Genomic DNA, 16807 nt, shown 5'->3' with positions numbered 1-16807 from the left:
TTAATTGGTTAGTTTGGAGAAGCTCCTGGTTAAAACCCGAGTTCCCTCTCTCATTTGCTCTTGTTCTTTCTCTCTCTTGCTCTGTGACTTGCACTCAGCCGTGTGCTCCCCTGGTCTCTCTCCATAGTCATGTGGCCTTACACAGCCCCATGGCCCATGCCATACTGACCCCATACACAATGGACTCAGCTGGGAACACAGCTAAGCTAGCCAGGTGCTGACTGGACTGGACTTGAACATGGAACAGAAATTCTGAGCAGTGGCCTTGATCCTAGCCCTGCTGAAGGGAAGATTGGACTTCTTCCATGACGAAACAAAAATGGGACCTTGGAGGGGAACCCTCTTAATTTTATATCATCAATAAAGCTTTCCATGAAAACCCATCCTCCCATGGGGACCTCAGGAAATTCTTTTCTTCGCAACACTCCAAGTAGTCCACTTACCCCAATAACAGTATCTTCTCATTCACCCCCTGGTCCCTGGTTAGAACTTACCAGTTGAATATTGTCTTGTCTTATAGAGAAAGGCTCCAGTGGGTAGGGCTCCTTCCAATCTCCAGACCGCCTGAGGTCAGACAAAATCCAGAGAACAGAGAAGTGTGACTCTGCTCTTAGTGTTTTCTTCCCACCAGCAGGTTCCTGACTCCAGGGCAATATCCTGTAACAAGAAGCACATGAGGCCCTCGCCTCCTCCAGACCAGGTCTGGGGCTGAGCTCTGGATCACGTAGTCTTACCTCTCAAGTCCTTCTCAGCCGAGTGGAGACTGGAATCTGGCAGGATTTCTATATATACCTGTATCTGCAGGCTGTCCCACAGCACAGTAGATAGGATCTCCAGAAGCAGAGCATGTCTGTTCCTGACCCGGAGAACAGTCTGAGCAAATACGATTCATAGGTTCATTCACAGATGAATGACTGTTGGGACAACTTATTTGGCGACATGCCACCTTAAATGCACTGTGTAAGACGTGGCCGTGTGTCAGCAGGAAAGATAGCGATACACTTCAGGAGAGAAGAGATACATGCCTGGGCAGAGCCTTGGTTCAGTTGGAATTAATGCTACCCCTCCTGTGTGTCATGTGCAATCGATCTTACAACAACCTTTAATTGTGAAGAAAAAAGAGATTTCTTTTTAAAAGGACAAAACAACTTGCCCCAAACCCATTTACTTTCTAATTACGTCATGATCACTCCTGTGGCCCGATGGGGCGAAGGGAAATGCCTGACGGAGGGGAGCCTGTGGGAGCAGGCAATCCCAGCACTGACACTCCGAAGGGCAGCTGAGGGTGTTTCACATGGCACTTATGCCCTCTTCTTCCTTCCATCCACTGTTCATGCAAGTCCCACACCTGCCCTTCCCCACTGGGGAATGGGATAACCACTCCATGCGCCAGAGGGCTCACAGCTGTGCTTTCTACATGACCCACCAGACCAAAGAATTCCCCCAAACCCAATTTACTTTCTCTAATTTGCAATGAAAAACAATAGACTCGAAGCCTTAGCTGGTTTGGCTCAGTAGATAAGAGCATCGGCCAGCAGACTGAAGGGTCCCTGGTTCGATTCCCACCAAGGCAACATGCCTGGGTCGCAGGCTCGATCCCCAGTAGGGGGCATGCAAGAGGCAGCCAATCAATGATTCTCTCTTATCATTGATGTTTCTATCTCTTTCTCCCTTCCTCTCTGAAATCAATAAAGATATTTTTTTAAAAAAAACAATAGACTCAAAATATACAATTTTGTATGTGCATATACCACTGTGCCACAGGCCAGCACCTGACAGCCCTGCCCTGCTCTGCTCTGGAACATTCCAGAAGCCCAGGAAACGTAACTCAGCTGTTTGGGCGAGTTATGTGAGGCCAGGGTAGCCTGCAGGTTTTAGCAGGCTTTGTTTAAAACCAACATGACCATAAGCAGCCGCTAGCTTTCCTTTCCCAGTTCCCTGTTCTCCAACCCGAAACCCCACAAGATCCCAGAGGAGGGATATAAAAGTGTGTAGCTGCAGTTAAGCATCCCTGATCCTGCTGCATGAGAACTGCTGATGGGGAAGCAGCGATCTTGGACAGCGATCTTGGAAAACCAGAAGCTCCACATTCCTCCCTGCAGTGTGCAAGCAGCACCCATGCCTCCCTCCTAGCAAACCTAGAAGACCAGGAGTCCTGTTTGTGCCCTCGGCACAGGGAAGTGCTTGGTGCCCCCGGTAGAGTAAGCGATGCCAATTCACTTCAGGGTTCAAGGGAGACTGAGGTGGGGTGGCCATTGCCCAGCACGTTATTTTCTTGTAAATTCTCCACTAGCTCTTTCCAGGTTGGCCCTGTTCACAGGCTTTCATGGAGACTTCTCTCAGCCCCTCCCTGCCTCACATCTGCTTCCCCTCCTCCTCCCCCTCCTCTTCTTTCTTTCCCCTTGCCCACCCCAAGGACTTACAAGTTTCAGTCATGAGCTTCTCCTCTTCTGCTCTCCCCCGCATCCCCTCTCCCTTTCCTTATACAGAATACAAGCTTCTCAGAGTCCTCCACCCCTCGCTGAGCCAGCCAGCTGGCCTGCTAGTTTCTAGGTTTTGGGTCTACACCTTCTACTCAAGAAAAAAACTGAAGAAAAATGGAAGGTAAGCTTGTCCTTACACATTCCTTGAGAGCACAGTGACCCGTCTTTCCAGAATTTCTTCCCTGGAGGCCTCCGACAGCTGCCCTGATTCGACAGCTGCCCTGATTCGCACCACTCATGCTTCCTCCCCCTCACCTCTTGCTTCTTCATCCATCACCTCACTCCCTACCAACCAGCCCGTTTCAGAATTACTTTCCTGACTCCTTCTGAGTATCAGAGCTGCAGGAAGCCATGTCACACCACTCTTGCAGATGTTGACTCTGCCAGGGTCTATCTGATTGCTTTTCATCACTTCCAGGGCCAACGCCCTGCCCATCCACCATCATCACTTATCTGTATGATGGCAATCCCCGAACTAGACTTCCTGCTTCTGCCCTGTCTACTGTCCACACGCCAAACACAGCATCTTTTCAAAAGTGCATCACATACCTCACTGGGGATCTAACCTCTGTACTACCTGCCAATCCCACTTCAAGTAAAAACAAAGTCATGATAACGATCAACAACGGCCTGCAGGCACTTGACTTCACTTTCCGATGAATTCTCTCTCATTCCAGCTGTTCACATGCCAGGAATTTCTTCCTGTAGTTAATTCCTCTAGCTGGAATCTGTTCCCCAAATAGCTACAGAGTTCACCTCCCTTTGTTTCAGTTTAAGCCTTCCTTCAAGTCACTTCGAAGGCTTTCGCTGTCAAACTGCAAACACACCATCACCCATTAATTTATAACACATCCTAACCTTCCTTCTAGGCCTCCCTTGGTTTAAGTTGGGGTGACACACAGGCTTTCCATTTAATCTCCAAATGGGGGTCAGGGCTTAGTGGGGCCCAAAGTCTAGGCAAACCATCTGCCCAGCCTGGAACTCACGTTCTGCAAAGCGTGTCTCCTCACCATCTGCGAAGTGAAGAATGGAGGGTGGAGAGACGCCAGGTCAGCGGAGCCGAGGATATCCCTGCTGGAGCCTCTCACATCCCTGCACCTGCAGCCCCCACACTTCCTCCTCCGGGCCAGGTGTGCCAGCTTTGCTCAGGGTGCCATGGGGACCCCTTGCATCAGAATCACCTGGGGAGTGGTCGGCAAACCGTGGCTCGCGACCCACATGCAGCTCTTTGGCCCCTTGAGTTTTTAGCAAAGGCCAGCTTAGGAGTACCCTAATTGAGTTAATAACAATGTACCTACCTATATAGTTTAAGTTTAAAAAATTTGGCTCTCAAAAGAAATTTCAAGCGTTGTACTGTTGATATTTGGCTCTGTTGACTAATGAGTTGGCCGACCACTGACCTGGGACATTTGTGGAAACGCAGAGTCCTGATCTCACTCCATTCCTTCTGAATCATATCTTCTGAATCAGTCTCTAAAGGGAACCTGGAAGCTGAATTTTATTACTTTGTTTTTCCTATTTATTGAGATATTGACATGTAACACATAAATTTAGGGGGTACAATGTGATGATCTCACACACACATATATTACAAAGTGATTACCGCAATTAGGTTAACACCTCCATCACCTCACAAAAGTACCCTTTATTCTGTGGTGATAACATTTAAGATCGACATTTGGGCCCTGGCTAGTGTAGCTCAATGCTTGCAGGGGTCCTCAAACTTCTTAAACAGGGGGCCAGTTCACTGTCCCTCAGACCGTTGGAGGGCCGGACTATAGTTTAAAAAAACAACAATGAACAAATTCCTATGCGCACTGCGGGCCCGGGACGAGTCGGCTGCTAAGCAGGACAGGCAGCGGCACCCGGCGGGCCGGATAAATGTCCCCGGCGGGCCGCATGTGGCCCGCGGGCCGTAGTTTGAGGACCCCTGGAGAGTGTCAGCCCATGCACCAAAGGGTTGCGGGTTCAATTTGCAGTCAAGGGTACAAACCTTGGTTGCAGGTTCAATCCCTAGCTCTGGTCAAGTGCAAGAGGCAACCAATCAATGTTTCTCTCTCTCCCCCAACCCCACCTTCTTCCCTCCCTTCCACTCTCCAAAAATCGATGGGAAAAATATCCTGGGTAAGAATAAATAAATAAATAAATAAATAAAGACTGACATTCAGTTCTCAAATTAACTTGCTCTTATCATTAGAGGAGGGGTCAACAATCTTTCTGTAAAGGGCCAGATGGTAAATATTTTCACCTCTGAAGGCCACATGGCCCCGATCACAAGAATTCCCTTCTACTATGGTGTCGCAAAAGTAGCCCAAAATGATACATAAACAAACCAATGAGGCTGTGTTCCAATAAAATTTTATTTATGGACAGTAGAATATGAATCTCATGTATTTTACACATGCCACGGAATATCGTCCTTTTGATTTTTTCCAACCTTTTAAAAATGTAGAAATGCTTCTTAGTTCACAAACATAGGCAATTTGGGCAGGCTGGCCCGCAGACTAGCTGGGAATCCCCGTGCAGTTAGGGTTCTCCCGTCCTCCCCAACATGCAGGCGTGCACTGGGCTAGCGGCAGGGCCACAGGGTGATCCTTGGTCCCGGCTGTGTCATTCTTATTTGTGTTTGTCCACTCAGGCGTTCACTTGTCCTGCCTGGAATTTGTGGATGGCACAAGGTCCTCAGGGTGCGGAAGGAACATCACCCATGGCCCTCCTCGAGTTCTGAGGATCAAAAAAATTACCCTGAAGGACGTTACCGAGGGGGGCTGGTGGAGATACCTGTCCTAGTTGCTCCGGGCTGCCATAACCAATTCCCACGAGTGGCTTAAAGCGACAGAATTTATTCTCAGTCCTGGAAGACAGAGTTTGAGATCAAGGTGTCTGCAGGCTTGGTGCTGAGGCTGAGGGAGAATCCGGCCTGTGACGGGTGGTGCCAGCCATTCTGGGTTCCCTGGCTCGTAGCTGCACTGCGCCAGCCCTCCGCCTTCATCTCCCGTGGCCTCCTGCTCTGTGCCCATGTCCCCTTCCTTCCTCTTACAGAGCTGACGTTAGATTTAGGGCCACTCCAATCCAGGGTGTTCTTAACTACAAACCTTAGTTTCAGCTGCAAACTCTTTTTCCCAATAAGGTCGCATTTGCAGGTTGCAGGTGAGCATACTTTTTGGGGTTCACGATTTAACCCAGGACAATACTCTCAGAAGGGCCCAGAAGGACCTGGAGAATGCTCTCCCCAGGGCTGGTCCTCGAAAGATCAGGTGGATGTGAGGGAGGAAGACGACAGGCTCAGGGCCACCCGACCAGAGCCATGGCATGGGACATGGCGTGCAACAGTCTCAACAGCGAGCGCAGAGGTGGCTGCGAATGGGTGAGCCTGTGCAGAGCCGTGAGGCTGCCCAGAGCCTCCAGGAGCCGCGTCCACAGGTAACCCTTTTAATGGTGTCAGAGCTTGGACGCTGTCCTCATTAAAGCACCAGCCTGTGTGGACTACACAGCCTTTAAGCAGTGTCTCCCACGTGCACATTCACAAAGTAAGGTTTCAGGGCCTTGAACGACAAACATGCTCGCTTTCTCCCACACTGGGGGTCGGGGCCGTCAGCTCCTCCTGGGAAGCCCCTCACGCTCACTCCCTTCCCAGCATGAAGGCTCTTCCGCCCCCTCTGCGTCCTGCTGCACCTTCGTTCCTGGGAAACCAGACCACGCAAGAGTGGACGTCCTTCAGTTACTCCATCCACACGAGGGAAGCAAGGGTAGCAGTCCATCATCGCTGGTCTTACTGCCCTCGGCAAGCTTAGGAAAGCAATGAAAATGGGGTACACACAGACAATACTAAAGAAAAATGCTATTCAAAAGACCCAGCTCTCTCCTGGAAGAAGAGAAATTGTGTAATGTGTACGTGCATTTCATGAAAATATACAATGGGAGAGCCCTGGACGCCTCAAACCATACCTCAGGAAACCAGGCCACACTTAGAAAAATGAAAGCTGACTTTTATTTTATCATCAACAGCCATTCTTTAAACATGAACATGCATACGTAATACTCTACGCACACATCACAGTTTTAACGTTAGTTAATAAAGGTTAAACACACAACATACATCCTTACAAAAAGGTCAAAATGCAAACTTAAAACTTTAAACAAAAGTCTTACTAATTTAAAAAAAGTTTGTGTTGGGTACCATCTGTACAACACAATTAATTTAAACATTTTCATTTGGCTGCACGTGGAAAAAGCGGCAGTAGAAAATAAAGTCATTGAGGGTTTTAAATAGCAGAGTAGGCAGTTTCGCCATGCAGGAGAAGCAATATTAAATATTAGTTTCCAAAAAAAATCCACATTTAAAAATATTTAGTTCAAGTCACAGAATTTCTCTCAGTGGATACCCCAATGCGATGCATGATTAGCTGCCTCAGGTGGCCTGTCTGAAAGGCAACCCTTCCAGGGTATAACTTGACTGATTTTGGCACAGAAAAGAAGTCTTAAGAACAAGAACATGATTAAAAAAGAGGGCAGAGGAACAGAGGGAAGAAATAAAGCGAGAGTAAATGAGAGAGTAATTGCAATCACTAAAAACTGTGCATCCGCGGTCACTGCAGGCGCTCGCTCCGGAGTGTCATTGCAGCATGGATTTAATTTGCTTGGAGGTAGTCTCATCGTTCAAATGTTTTGTTGTGTACCTAACGGGAAAAAACACCCATTGTAGGGAATTAAAAAACACACATCATCATTGGCATCCGGCTCTATGACAAGCCGACGACTGGCCAGGCAACCTTCTCTCCGTTAAGCCTTTCCCTTCCAGCGTCAGCTGGCTCAGGCTCCGCGCTGGTCCTCCCATCGCCTTTCAGACACAGAGCCAGCAGCTGGGAAACTGTTAGAACTGCCCTGCTGGGAAGACCTGGTTAAATTCTAAAGTAAACAATTGACCGTAACTTCTCACTCAGAGGAAAATTATTGTTCTAACTCAGGGGTCAAAAAATTGTAGCCTCTGAGCCAAATCCAACCTACCTATTTTTGTATGGCCTGTGAGCTGAGCATATTCTTACATTTTTAAGTGGTTGAGGTGGGGGGATCAAAATAAAAGTAATACTTCATGTTAACATGGCAATCACATGAACTGAGCTTTTAGTTTTACTGGAACGCAGCCATACTGAGTCGCTTCAGCATGGCCGACGGCTACCTTCTCACTGCGAACGCAGAGCTGAGGAGCTGGGACAGGGCCAAGTGGCCCAGAGAGCCTAGATCCGTGCTGCCTCGCTGCCCTCACAGAAGGGGCTGCGGCCCTGCTCCACGTCCTCGTCTTCAGGACAGTTCTACTACCACATCCCGTGTCTCAGTTCTCCAGGCGCTCATTTCCAGGCAGGGGTGTTTTGCTCTAAGTTTTAAGTACAAATTAAGAATCTAAAAAACAATCACTAAGAGTGGTTCGTATTTTAAGAGAAGATTCACGACAGGATTCCTGTAAGGGCAGAAATCCAATAAGCAAGCCTACTATGTGCCAGGCGCCTCCAGGAGCTTACAAGCGAGCGGAGGAAGAGTGATGATAAGATACTTGCACGCAGAAGGGTAACCTGGCTGCCACGGAGGGAAGGCCGAGCCGGGACCGACCAGCTCGCCCAGAGGCTGCAGGCCCCAGGGAGGAGTGTGGAGATTACGCTGAGGGCAGTGAAAGCCAGGGCAGGAGACGAAGCAGGGGAGCGATGTGTGACTTCACAGATGTTCTGAAAGGGTCGCTCTGGCGCCGAGGGCGCAGCAGGAGCAGCAGAGGGGCCAACCGGGGTGCTGTTACAGGGACCAGGTGGTGCTGTTACAGGGACCAGGTGACCAAAGCTCGGACCAGACGAGGAGCAATGGAAACAGGCTCCCAAGGCTTGACCGTGGGCTATGTGGTGGAGCGATCTCAGGCAGAACGTAATGCTCTATCAGTTTGGCTGACAAGGATTTCACATAGGAATTTATCATTTTAAGCAGGCACATACACCGTCTCTCTGAATTAAAGAAATTTAAACTCTATTCCTGTTAGGTTCATTTCAAATCAATTTAAAAATTAAAGACATATCTGCACTCAAGTAAATGCTTAGAGAGGTAGAGACAAACATATGCTTACTAGGTAGCTGAAGCAGAATTACCAATAAGAAGGAGATCTTTACATTCCTAACTTGAACATTTACGTTCACAGCCTTGTGCTCCTCACACTCTGAAGCACGTTCTTACATGCAGTTTTCCCACCCACATGTGCAGGGACATATACCCACCTGAGAGCATTGAGAAGACCTTCTACACTATTAGGAGGCTGGTCCTTAAGAACTTTGATACAACCTTTCATCTAAGGAGAAAACAGAAAAGGTGAAACATCTTTTTTTCACCTAACATGACTTTCAAAATCAGGCGTCCTCAAAATACATCCGGCCAGCCGGGTGCCGCTGCCTGTCCTGCTTAGCAGCCGACTCATCCCGGGCCTGCAGTGTGCATAGGAATTTGTTCATAGTTTTTTTTTTTAAACTATAGTCCGGCCCTCCAACGGTCTGAGGGACAGTGAACTGGCCCCCTGTTTAAAAAGTTTGAGGACCCCTGTTCAAAACAGTAATACTTACACTAGCACCACAACCACAGAACTCACACTACAAATGTAATTACTCAAACAGAAAAAAAAAATCTAACTCAAGTCTTATTATTTTCCGTTTGTCAAACAAAACTTTTTTTTTTTTTTTGCAGAACAGCATAAATTTAATAAGAAAAACATGTTAAGATTAAGATCATACTCAGAATGTCCTCTTAACTTCCCACAGTTATTTGTATTTTGTTAAGTTTGTATTCAGGCACATAGCAGAAAAAATTCATTTCAAACAAAACTTTTTAAGGACCAACTCAGTTAACCTGAAGCGCCACCACACTGATGAGAAACCTGGGTGAGCTAGGGAAGGACTTCCCAAGGTGCTGAGTGGCCTTTTAAAGGCTGACACACACTGGCAAGGCAAGGAGGCGCTCTCCAGATAGACAAGCCACGGCGACGTGGGCTCAAAATCCCCAAATCCTGCTCACCATTCACGAGCCACTGTATTATTTCATTTCCCTAAACTTCCCTTCTCTTAGGAGTATTTTCAGAGGTAAATGAAAGATTAAGTGAAAAATTCCTGGGACACAGTAACCACTCAATAAATGAACTCACTTCTCTTTCAACATGATGGGCACTAATGCAGGCAGGCAGTCAGCAATCCAGACAGGAGGTGCTGAGCCTGCCCAACTGGGGAAGGGACCCGGAAGACAATTCCCAGCCAGCCCTGGTCATAATTCTGATGAACAGGTGAGAGGGCGAGGAGAGAAGTTACAGAACAGAGAAACCAGGCCAGAGCCACAGATGACTAGGACTGGAGGAGGGAAGATGTGTGGTCTTCACCTGTATTCGCTGGAGCACCTTTACTGGTGCTTCATATATAGGTGGGCAAAGTAGGCTACAATCGTCCGCATGGAAAATAATGCAATTAACTAATAATTAATGCAAGAATAAACTCTGTTTCGTGTACTTATAAAGCTAAATCTACTTTTACCCCACCCTGCATGTTTAGATATAAATCTTTTGTTTGAAATGGCCTTTGGTCAAGAGAATGAAAGGATACAATACCATTTTTTCTTATGTCTGATTATTTATATTGCCCAATATGCAGAAGGAGTGTGAGGATTCCCTACAAGGACGTGCTCTAAACAACAACACTCCTCCGGTCATTCTCCCCGCCTGTACACAGGCTGTAGGAAACTGCCAGAGGAGGCCAACGGCCACCAGATCACAGACTGGCATCCTAGGCTCTGTGACGGTGAAAAAGCCTCCAGCTTTCTATTATGGCAGGTTTGGGAATTACATAAAACAAGGTCACTTACATCAATTTTTGAGGTTTTAGCAAATGCTCCCACTGGATGTACATGGTCATAGAGTATGATGACGCCCACCATTACCCTCAAGCAGAACGACACTGTCTCTTCGTTTGTAAACCTGCTTCTGTATTCCCTGGAGAGCAGAGAGGACACGATGCATGAGGCTCATCACAAATGAATGTGCTGATTCAACTCTCAAGCTGATGCTGGAAGACACACTGTTAACCTGTGAGAGGTGCTAACATGAAGCCGCCCCTCTCCCCTGCAATGGCGCTCCCAGACAGGTGTGCGGAGCAGTCAGCTCTTACCTCCCATGGTCTCTCTATGCACCTGAGTATACTGCCCATTGTGCTAGCAGAGATCAGACCATTTTGTGAGAAACCCAGAGTAGCCCCCGAGTAAAAGTTTGCAAGAAAGTGCTATCACCAATGTGATGAAAAAAGTCACTAGCTTAACAGAGCGAGTGTGTCTGGGCTGATTTATCTAAACACATTACTGTATTAGTGGATTTTAATCCTCTGAAATTTGATTGTATTATTCTCTCATTTGTCTATATAAAAGGCATCCTGTCCCAGCAGGAAGAGTTCTGGCCCGGGATGAAGGGTCCAGGCGCATGGGGGCTCGGTCACTGTGCACAAGTCCCTTCACTCCCCAGGCCTCACTGTCCTAAGTGAGGAGGAGAGGAAGGAGGGTGAACAGCCGCCCTCTTGCTTCCTGAGGGTTTCCTGGGAGGCGGTATATATGAGAGTACTTCGGAAAACGCAAAGCTCCACAAAGGCACCCGTTGTCTAGTAGGACATATATTCAGGAATGCAGGGTGGAGCCTTTCTGCCTAGGACAGCATGTGGCAGGCATCCTGAACGGCGTGAGAGGAGAAAACCAGTAGGGGACTCAGGCGAGTGGTGGAAAAATGAAGACTGAAGACTCATACTGAGAAAAGGGGCTTAGCAGAAGAATAAAGGAGAGAGAGTGTTTATAAAAACCAAAAGCGAAAGAGCGTTAAAACCCCTCCCCTTCGCCCCAAAGCACCACAAAATCTCCATCAGGAAGAGTCTGAGTTGGTCTGGCTGGTCTCAGGCACCTGAAAAGCAGCTGGACTAACACTTAACCAGAAGTTCCATGAAGCGGCCACGTTATTTAATTTTGCTCACATATTACACTGGTTACCTGGGAGCTCCTTAATTTCCACCTTAAGTTACGACATGTTCCCATCTGGACAACCATCCCACAGGACTACGCAAGTGAGAGACCAGCCAACACGATACTCACGGCGTTTCCAGCATGACTCTGCACACGCTGGCCATGGTGCTCAGACAGTCCGTGGTATTTTCTATGGGTAAGTTTTTATTCTGTAAAGGTGCAGGGAGAACAAATAGAGTAAAAGTGAATTAGTACACAGGTGTAAGCTAAAACCTAGCATAACATGAAAAACTGGCAACTTTAATATTCAGTTCCTACTCTTCATTTTGTCAAAAATGCACTAGATTCTAGGTACCGCTCTAAGCTCTGGGGATAGAGCTACCAGCTAGGCAGCCGAGGCCTCTCCCGAGAGGCGTACACTCGGGCTGGTGGAAACAGCGCAGCACGCAGACGGGGCCTGGAGGCCAGGAGCTATGTGGATTTCATCTCAAGGGAACTGGGAAGTCACTGGAAACATGTTAAGCAGAGGAAGAAAATGAGGTTTCTGTTTTAAGAAGACTTGGCTGCTCTTTGGAGAAAGGCCTATAACGGGCAAGAGTGGAATAAGGTCAGAACATGAATGCAGTAATCCAGGTGAGAGGGAGGTGGGCTCATGTGGAGAGGTAGCAAAGGAGGGGTTCAGTTTTCAGATTCAGCATTTATTTTGGAGCCAGTAAGACTGTCTGATGGGGTGGGTGGAGGGGGTAAGATAAAGAAAGGGATTTAGGATAACAAGCCATAGTTATTTGTATAGGCGGACCTCGGAGATATTGTGGGTTCGGTTCCAGACAACCGCAATAAAGTGAGTCATACTCTTCTGGCTGGTGGGGGTCTTGCCTTCAATTTGTAAAGAATGCAACATTTGTGAAGTGCAGTAAAGTGAAGCATATAAAACAAGATATGCCTTTACAGTGGTACTCTTTAAAAAAAAAAAAGTGTTTTTACTGATTTTAGAGAGAGAAGGGAGAGGTAGAAACATCAATGGGAGAGAATCAACATCGATCAGCTGCCTCCTGCACACCCTCTAGCAGAATCAAGCCCTCAACCTGGGCATGTGCCCTGACCGGGAATCGAACCAGGGACCTCTTGGTGGGTGGGTTGACCCTCAACCACTGAGCAACACCAGCTGGGCTCCAGTGGTACTCTCAACTGAGACAGGAGAGACTGGGCCAAGGGCAAGGTTGGGAGAAAATCAAGATTTTGGTTTGGTCACAATGCCATTGGGGTGTCAACCATACACCCAGAGGGAGGCTGCAAACAGGTGGGTCCTTGTGCACATGTGGGCCTCGGGGAAGGGGGCAGCACTCAGTGCACACATCTGGGAGTCTCCCAGCTTAGAGCTGGTATTCCCAGTCTCGGGACGCGCTGGGTCATCATGTCCGCAGACAGGCAGAGCAGCACCACAGAGAAACTTCCCGGCAATGCTTACCTCTGATACAAATTTTGTTGTGGCATCACTTAAGGTTTTCAGCATCGGGGTTGCCTCGGCATAAAACAAAGACATTCGATTTGCCAGCTCATTATTTACTTCATTTTCTCCTTCTGCCTGCATGGGAAATAAGAGCACCTGACCATCAGCTCAGTGATGATTACATAGGGTCTCATTTGTACAAGGACTTCGGCAATGTTGTCTCATTCATGCTTGCTAAATTAGTCTAATAAATACTCTTAAACTATATTTTAGACCTTCAAGCAGTCTTCAAAAATAAAGATTAAAAAGGACAACAAGAAATTTATAAAAGATAACCTCTTTAAAAAATACAGAGTGGGACAAAAGTAGGTTTACAGTTGTTTGTATGAGAAAAAAACACATTAATAATAATACAAGAATAAGCTCTGTTTTGCATACTCACAAAATGTAAACCTACTTTGCCCCACCCTGTATTTTAAATATTAAGCAATGAAATAGGACATTGACAGGCTGCCTTCTGGGTACAAGGGATTACTCTACACGCTATGGAAGACAGGAAGGTGACTATGACATCGCGCCCTGCCCCCACTGGGAACACACAAGCATCTACAATAGCATGGAGAGGGTGAAACTAAGTTAGACCGGAAGAAACTATAATGGACTCGTGGACGGGTTGGGCTTTGGCAGGTGATGCTGGGCAGGTCCGCCCAGCCGGTGGAGGGGAGGAACACGCTCGCTATTGACTTGGAAGTGTAATTCCACATAACTCAATTTGTTCAGGGTTCTAAGAGGCAGCAACTAGTGGAAGACAGGCTGGGAAGGAAGGTGGGGTGGGACGTAGAGGACGTTAAATGCTGCCTAACATCTTGTCTGTGACGGTGAACCACGTAAAACATCAGAGAAAAGGAATGACAACGTCCATGTTGTAAAGAAAGCAAGCTGGTGACAGTGGGCAGAGTGTACATGAAATAGAAAGACCACAGGTCAGGCAATGAGTTCTCCGGCTACAGAAGGACTGCCCAAAGGAGAGCGCGAGGGGGCTTTCACCTGGGATGCACATTAGCAGATGACACGGGGACACGGGGAAGCGCTTGGAGAGACGCTTCACTCGACAAGGACCGGATTGACTTATAACTATTGACGGCGAACGACAGTACAAGGTGACTGATGTCTCTGGCCTTGAGTGATGGCTCTCACAGAGCACTGAGTGTGTTGCTTTTACTTTATTTGCAGGTGATACGGTAGTCTCACAGCAGCAACTGGGCTATGCAAAATCTAACCGATGCAAGGCACAGCTGCTTCTTGGAAAAGAGATCTTCTCCCAACCCAGGACCTGTCTTAGGAGCAACCACCTCACAAAGCACTCATACAATGAGGAAGAAGAAAAAAGAACGGTGTCCTTTGGTGTTTTTAACCTCAGCATCTTTACATATTTATGCAGTATTCTTTATTTAACCATCTACTAGAGGCTAGGGCTGATCCTAGAAATTTCCCTATTTTCCACACAAGGTAGGCCCCCAATATATCGAGAAAAAGATAATATTTCTTCAAATTTAAGGTTTTACACATGAACAGACATCTGACTCGTTGGCGGTAGAAAGGGTATTAAACAGCTAAGAGGAGGAGGGGTCCAGAGGCTCACAAGCCTGAAGAAGGCAGAAGCGGCATTCCGCTGGGCAAGAGCAGGTGCAGAACCACTCCCGCAGCCAGCAGACCCCACAGCCACTCTCCCCTCTGCCAGCACCAGTACTCCTCCTCTCCCAGGCCGGCTCCTCCCCGGAGTCTTCCATTCGATGAATATGGGGACAAAACACTCAAAACCGCCAACTCACAATTATTATGTCGTTAAAATGAGACTACACAGAGAAATCCGGTATCAATGTCACGCAGACCAAAAATAATTTTATTGAAGTAGTCGTAGGAATTTAAGGGAAAAAGTGTGTGGGGGGGTCAATACCATATGGTTTCCTACATTTTGCTCTTTCTTCCCACACCTGTGGTGGCCCACAGCTTACCTACTAGCTTTGATTTTATCAGAATGAATGAGCAAATGAACAAATAAAAGAAGAACTTGAACTAACTGAGAGATGAGTTATTATTACCACCCCTAGAGTTCAAAGTGTTAACTTACTGGAACGTTATTAATCCGCATACGACTCAATGTTCTTCTATAATAGCTGAAATCATTCTGTATGGCAGGATTTGTCATCTAAAGAAGACAGTTGTGAAAGAAAAATGGAGTAGGTACTTAATGATACTGAAAAAATTAAGTGAAAATCTACTAAATACAGTTTTAACTAGTGAAGTAGCATTCCCAATTTGTAATAACACTTTAACAAATAAAACTGGTATCACCTAGATGGCTTTTTTGCACGTAAATCACGTTCACAATGCACTCAGTCCCCAATGAACATTCAAAATGTACAGATTGTTTTTTAGTCATGGTCAGTAAGTTTCCCTTCTTTTTCTCAGTAATTTCACATAACATACTAAAAGGTGCTTTGCCAAAACACAGTATTACCAAAAGACGAAAACAAGAAAAACTCTGCAGGCACTTGCTTTGGAATTACAACAGAAGCAAGCATACATGGTCAACAGGACAATCTCCAGGCTGACTGAAATTGTGTATGTAAATCATCTGTGCTCAAAGTGTTAATAAAAGAGGACAGTTGTCTGAGATTTAATCATAAAAGGCTGAAGTTAGGAATCCTGCTCTTCCATTTCCCAGGCAAGGCACCCGAGGCCCTGAGAAGTCACAGGGCCTGCTCCCAGCTGGCTGCTGTGCAGGGCCCAATGTGGAAGTCAGTCTCCTGCTGGGAGAGCTAGTGCTTGCTTCTACACACACTCCTCCAACAGTGGAGGCTGGCAGACAGGTAGGCATATAGATAGGTAAACTGAGGGGTTAACATTTTTATATAAAAGAAAATTGAGATAAACTGGAGGTGAGCAGAAAGGAAAAAAATATATCAGAAAAGGTCAGTATTCTTTCAGAGATCTTCTTTAAATGAAGTTAAATGAAGGCTGAATATTGGGTAATTTGCTATGCATGTATCAAAAGACCTGCCATGACTTTTATATCGTTTTCCATTTTTGCTAAGGACATCAGACATCACTTAAGCACATTTCAGCTAGGTCTCCACGCGTCCCTCCTGGTGCTCTATGAAGGACTCATGCTTTCATATAGTCAAGACCAGCAGGAATTCTACCTTGAGTTCATCAAACCGGAGTGTGAAGTGAAGGATTTCTGCAAACTGCTTAGCGAGAGCCTGCTCTCGCTCTAGGTGCTGGGTGGGAGAGTATGGCGTACTTGTCAAGGCTCCCAGAAGACCTCTTAATGCTGCTTCTAAAGGAAAAAAAAAAAAAGATTTAAATGTTGTTTGTATCTCCTGGTATTTGTTCATTAGAAAGTGAACAATTTATAAATGTTATGATTTCAAATCCCATGAAAGTTCTCTTTAAAATCCAGATCATCTAAATACAATCACGCAAACTGATACTATTTAGTAGAATAAAAACCTTAGAGAGACTAATTCAGTTTTGTAATCTATAAACTCAAATTCAAAGTAATGCAAAATGTAATCTGAATACCAGGATCAGAGAGCGCCCTTTATACTACATTTACCAAACTGCAGTGTTGACGATTATGAAATGGACATTGTTACCTACAGCTAAGTAACGTCTACAGTGGCCCTATGTCCACACTGTCAAATCTGTCCATGGCTATGAATGAAAGACCAACTTCTCATACTTTGAATTTGCTGCTTATTTATAAACAGAAACTGCTTTCTTTCAGTTACTAAAGGAAACAAAATCTTTGATTTAATAATTAGCTTTCTGAGTTTAAGAAAAATGGTCCCTTTAAAAT

At 46.4% G+C, this 16807-nt stretch overlaps 1 protein-coding gene across 12 annotated transcripts in view; it reads right to left on the bottom strand.

The window, feature by feature from the left end:
* Positions 1-6451: 6451 nt before the first annotated feature.
* Positions 6452-16807, bottom strand: part of CYRIB (CYFIP related Rac1 interactor B) — a 118463-nt gene continuing 108107 nt past the window's right edge. For all 12 annotated transcript variants that reach the window (XM_080646805.1, XM_080646810.1, XM_080646807.1 and 9 more), the window contains 7 exons: positions 16149-16285; positions 15074-15151; positions 12961-13077; positions 11622-11701; positions 10359-10485; positions 8738-8808; positions 6452-7162 (listed from right to left, as the gene is read on the bottom strand). In XM_080646805.1, coding sequence (XP_080502931.1) covers positions 7099-7162; positions 8738-8808; positions 10359-10485; positions 11622-11701; positions 12961-13077; positions 15074-15151; positions 16149-16285 — 674 coding nt within the window. In that variant the 3' untranslated portion in view covers positions 6452-7098. The remainder of the gene's footprint in view (positions 7163-8737; positions 8809-10358; positions 10486-11621; positions 11702-12960; positions 13078-15073; positions 15152-16148; positions 16286-16807) is intronic.

The sequence above is a fragment of the Plecotus auritus genome (genome assembly GCF_963455305.1).
Source record: "Plecotus auritus genome assembly, chromosome: 11".
In the NCBI taxonomy this organism is placed as follows: Eukaryota; Metazoa; Chordata; class Mammalia; order Chiroptera; family Vespertilionidae; genus Plecotus; species Plecotus auritus.
This window is presented reverse-complemented; position numbering and strand designations above follow the sequence as displayed.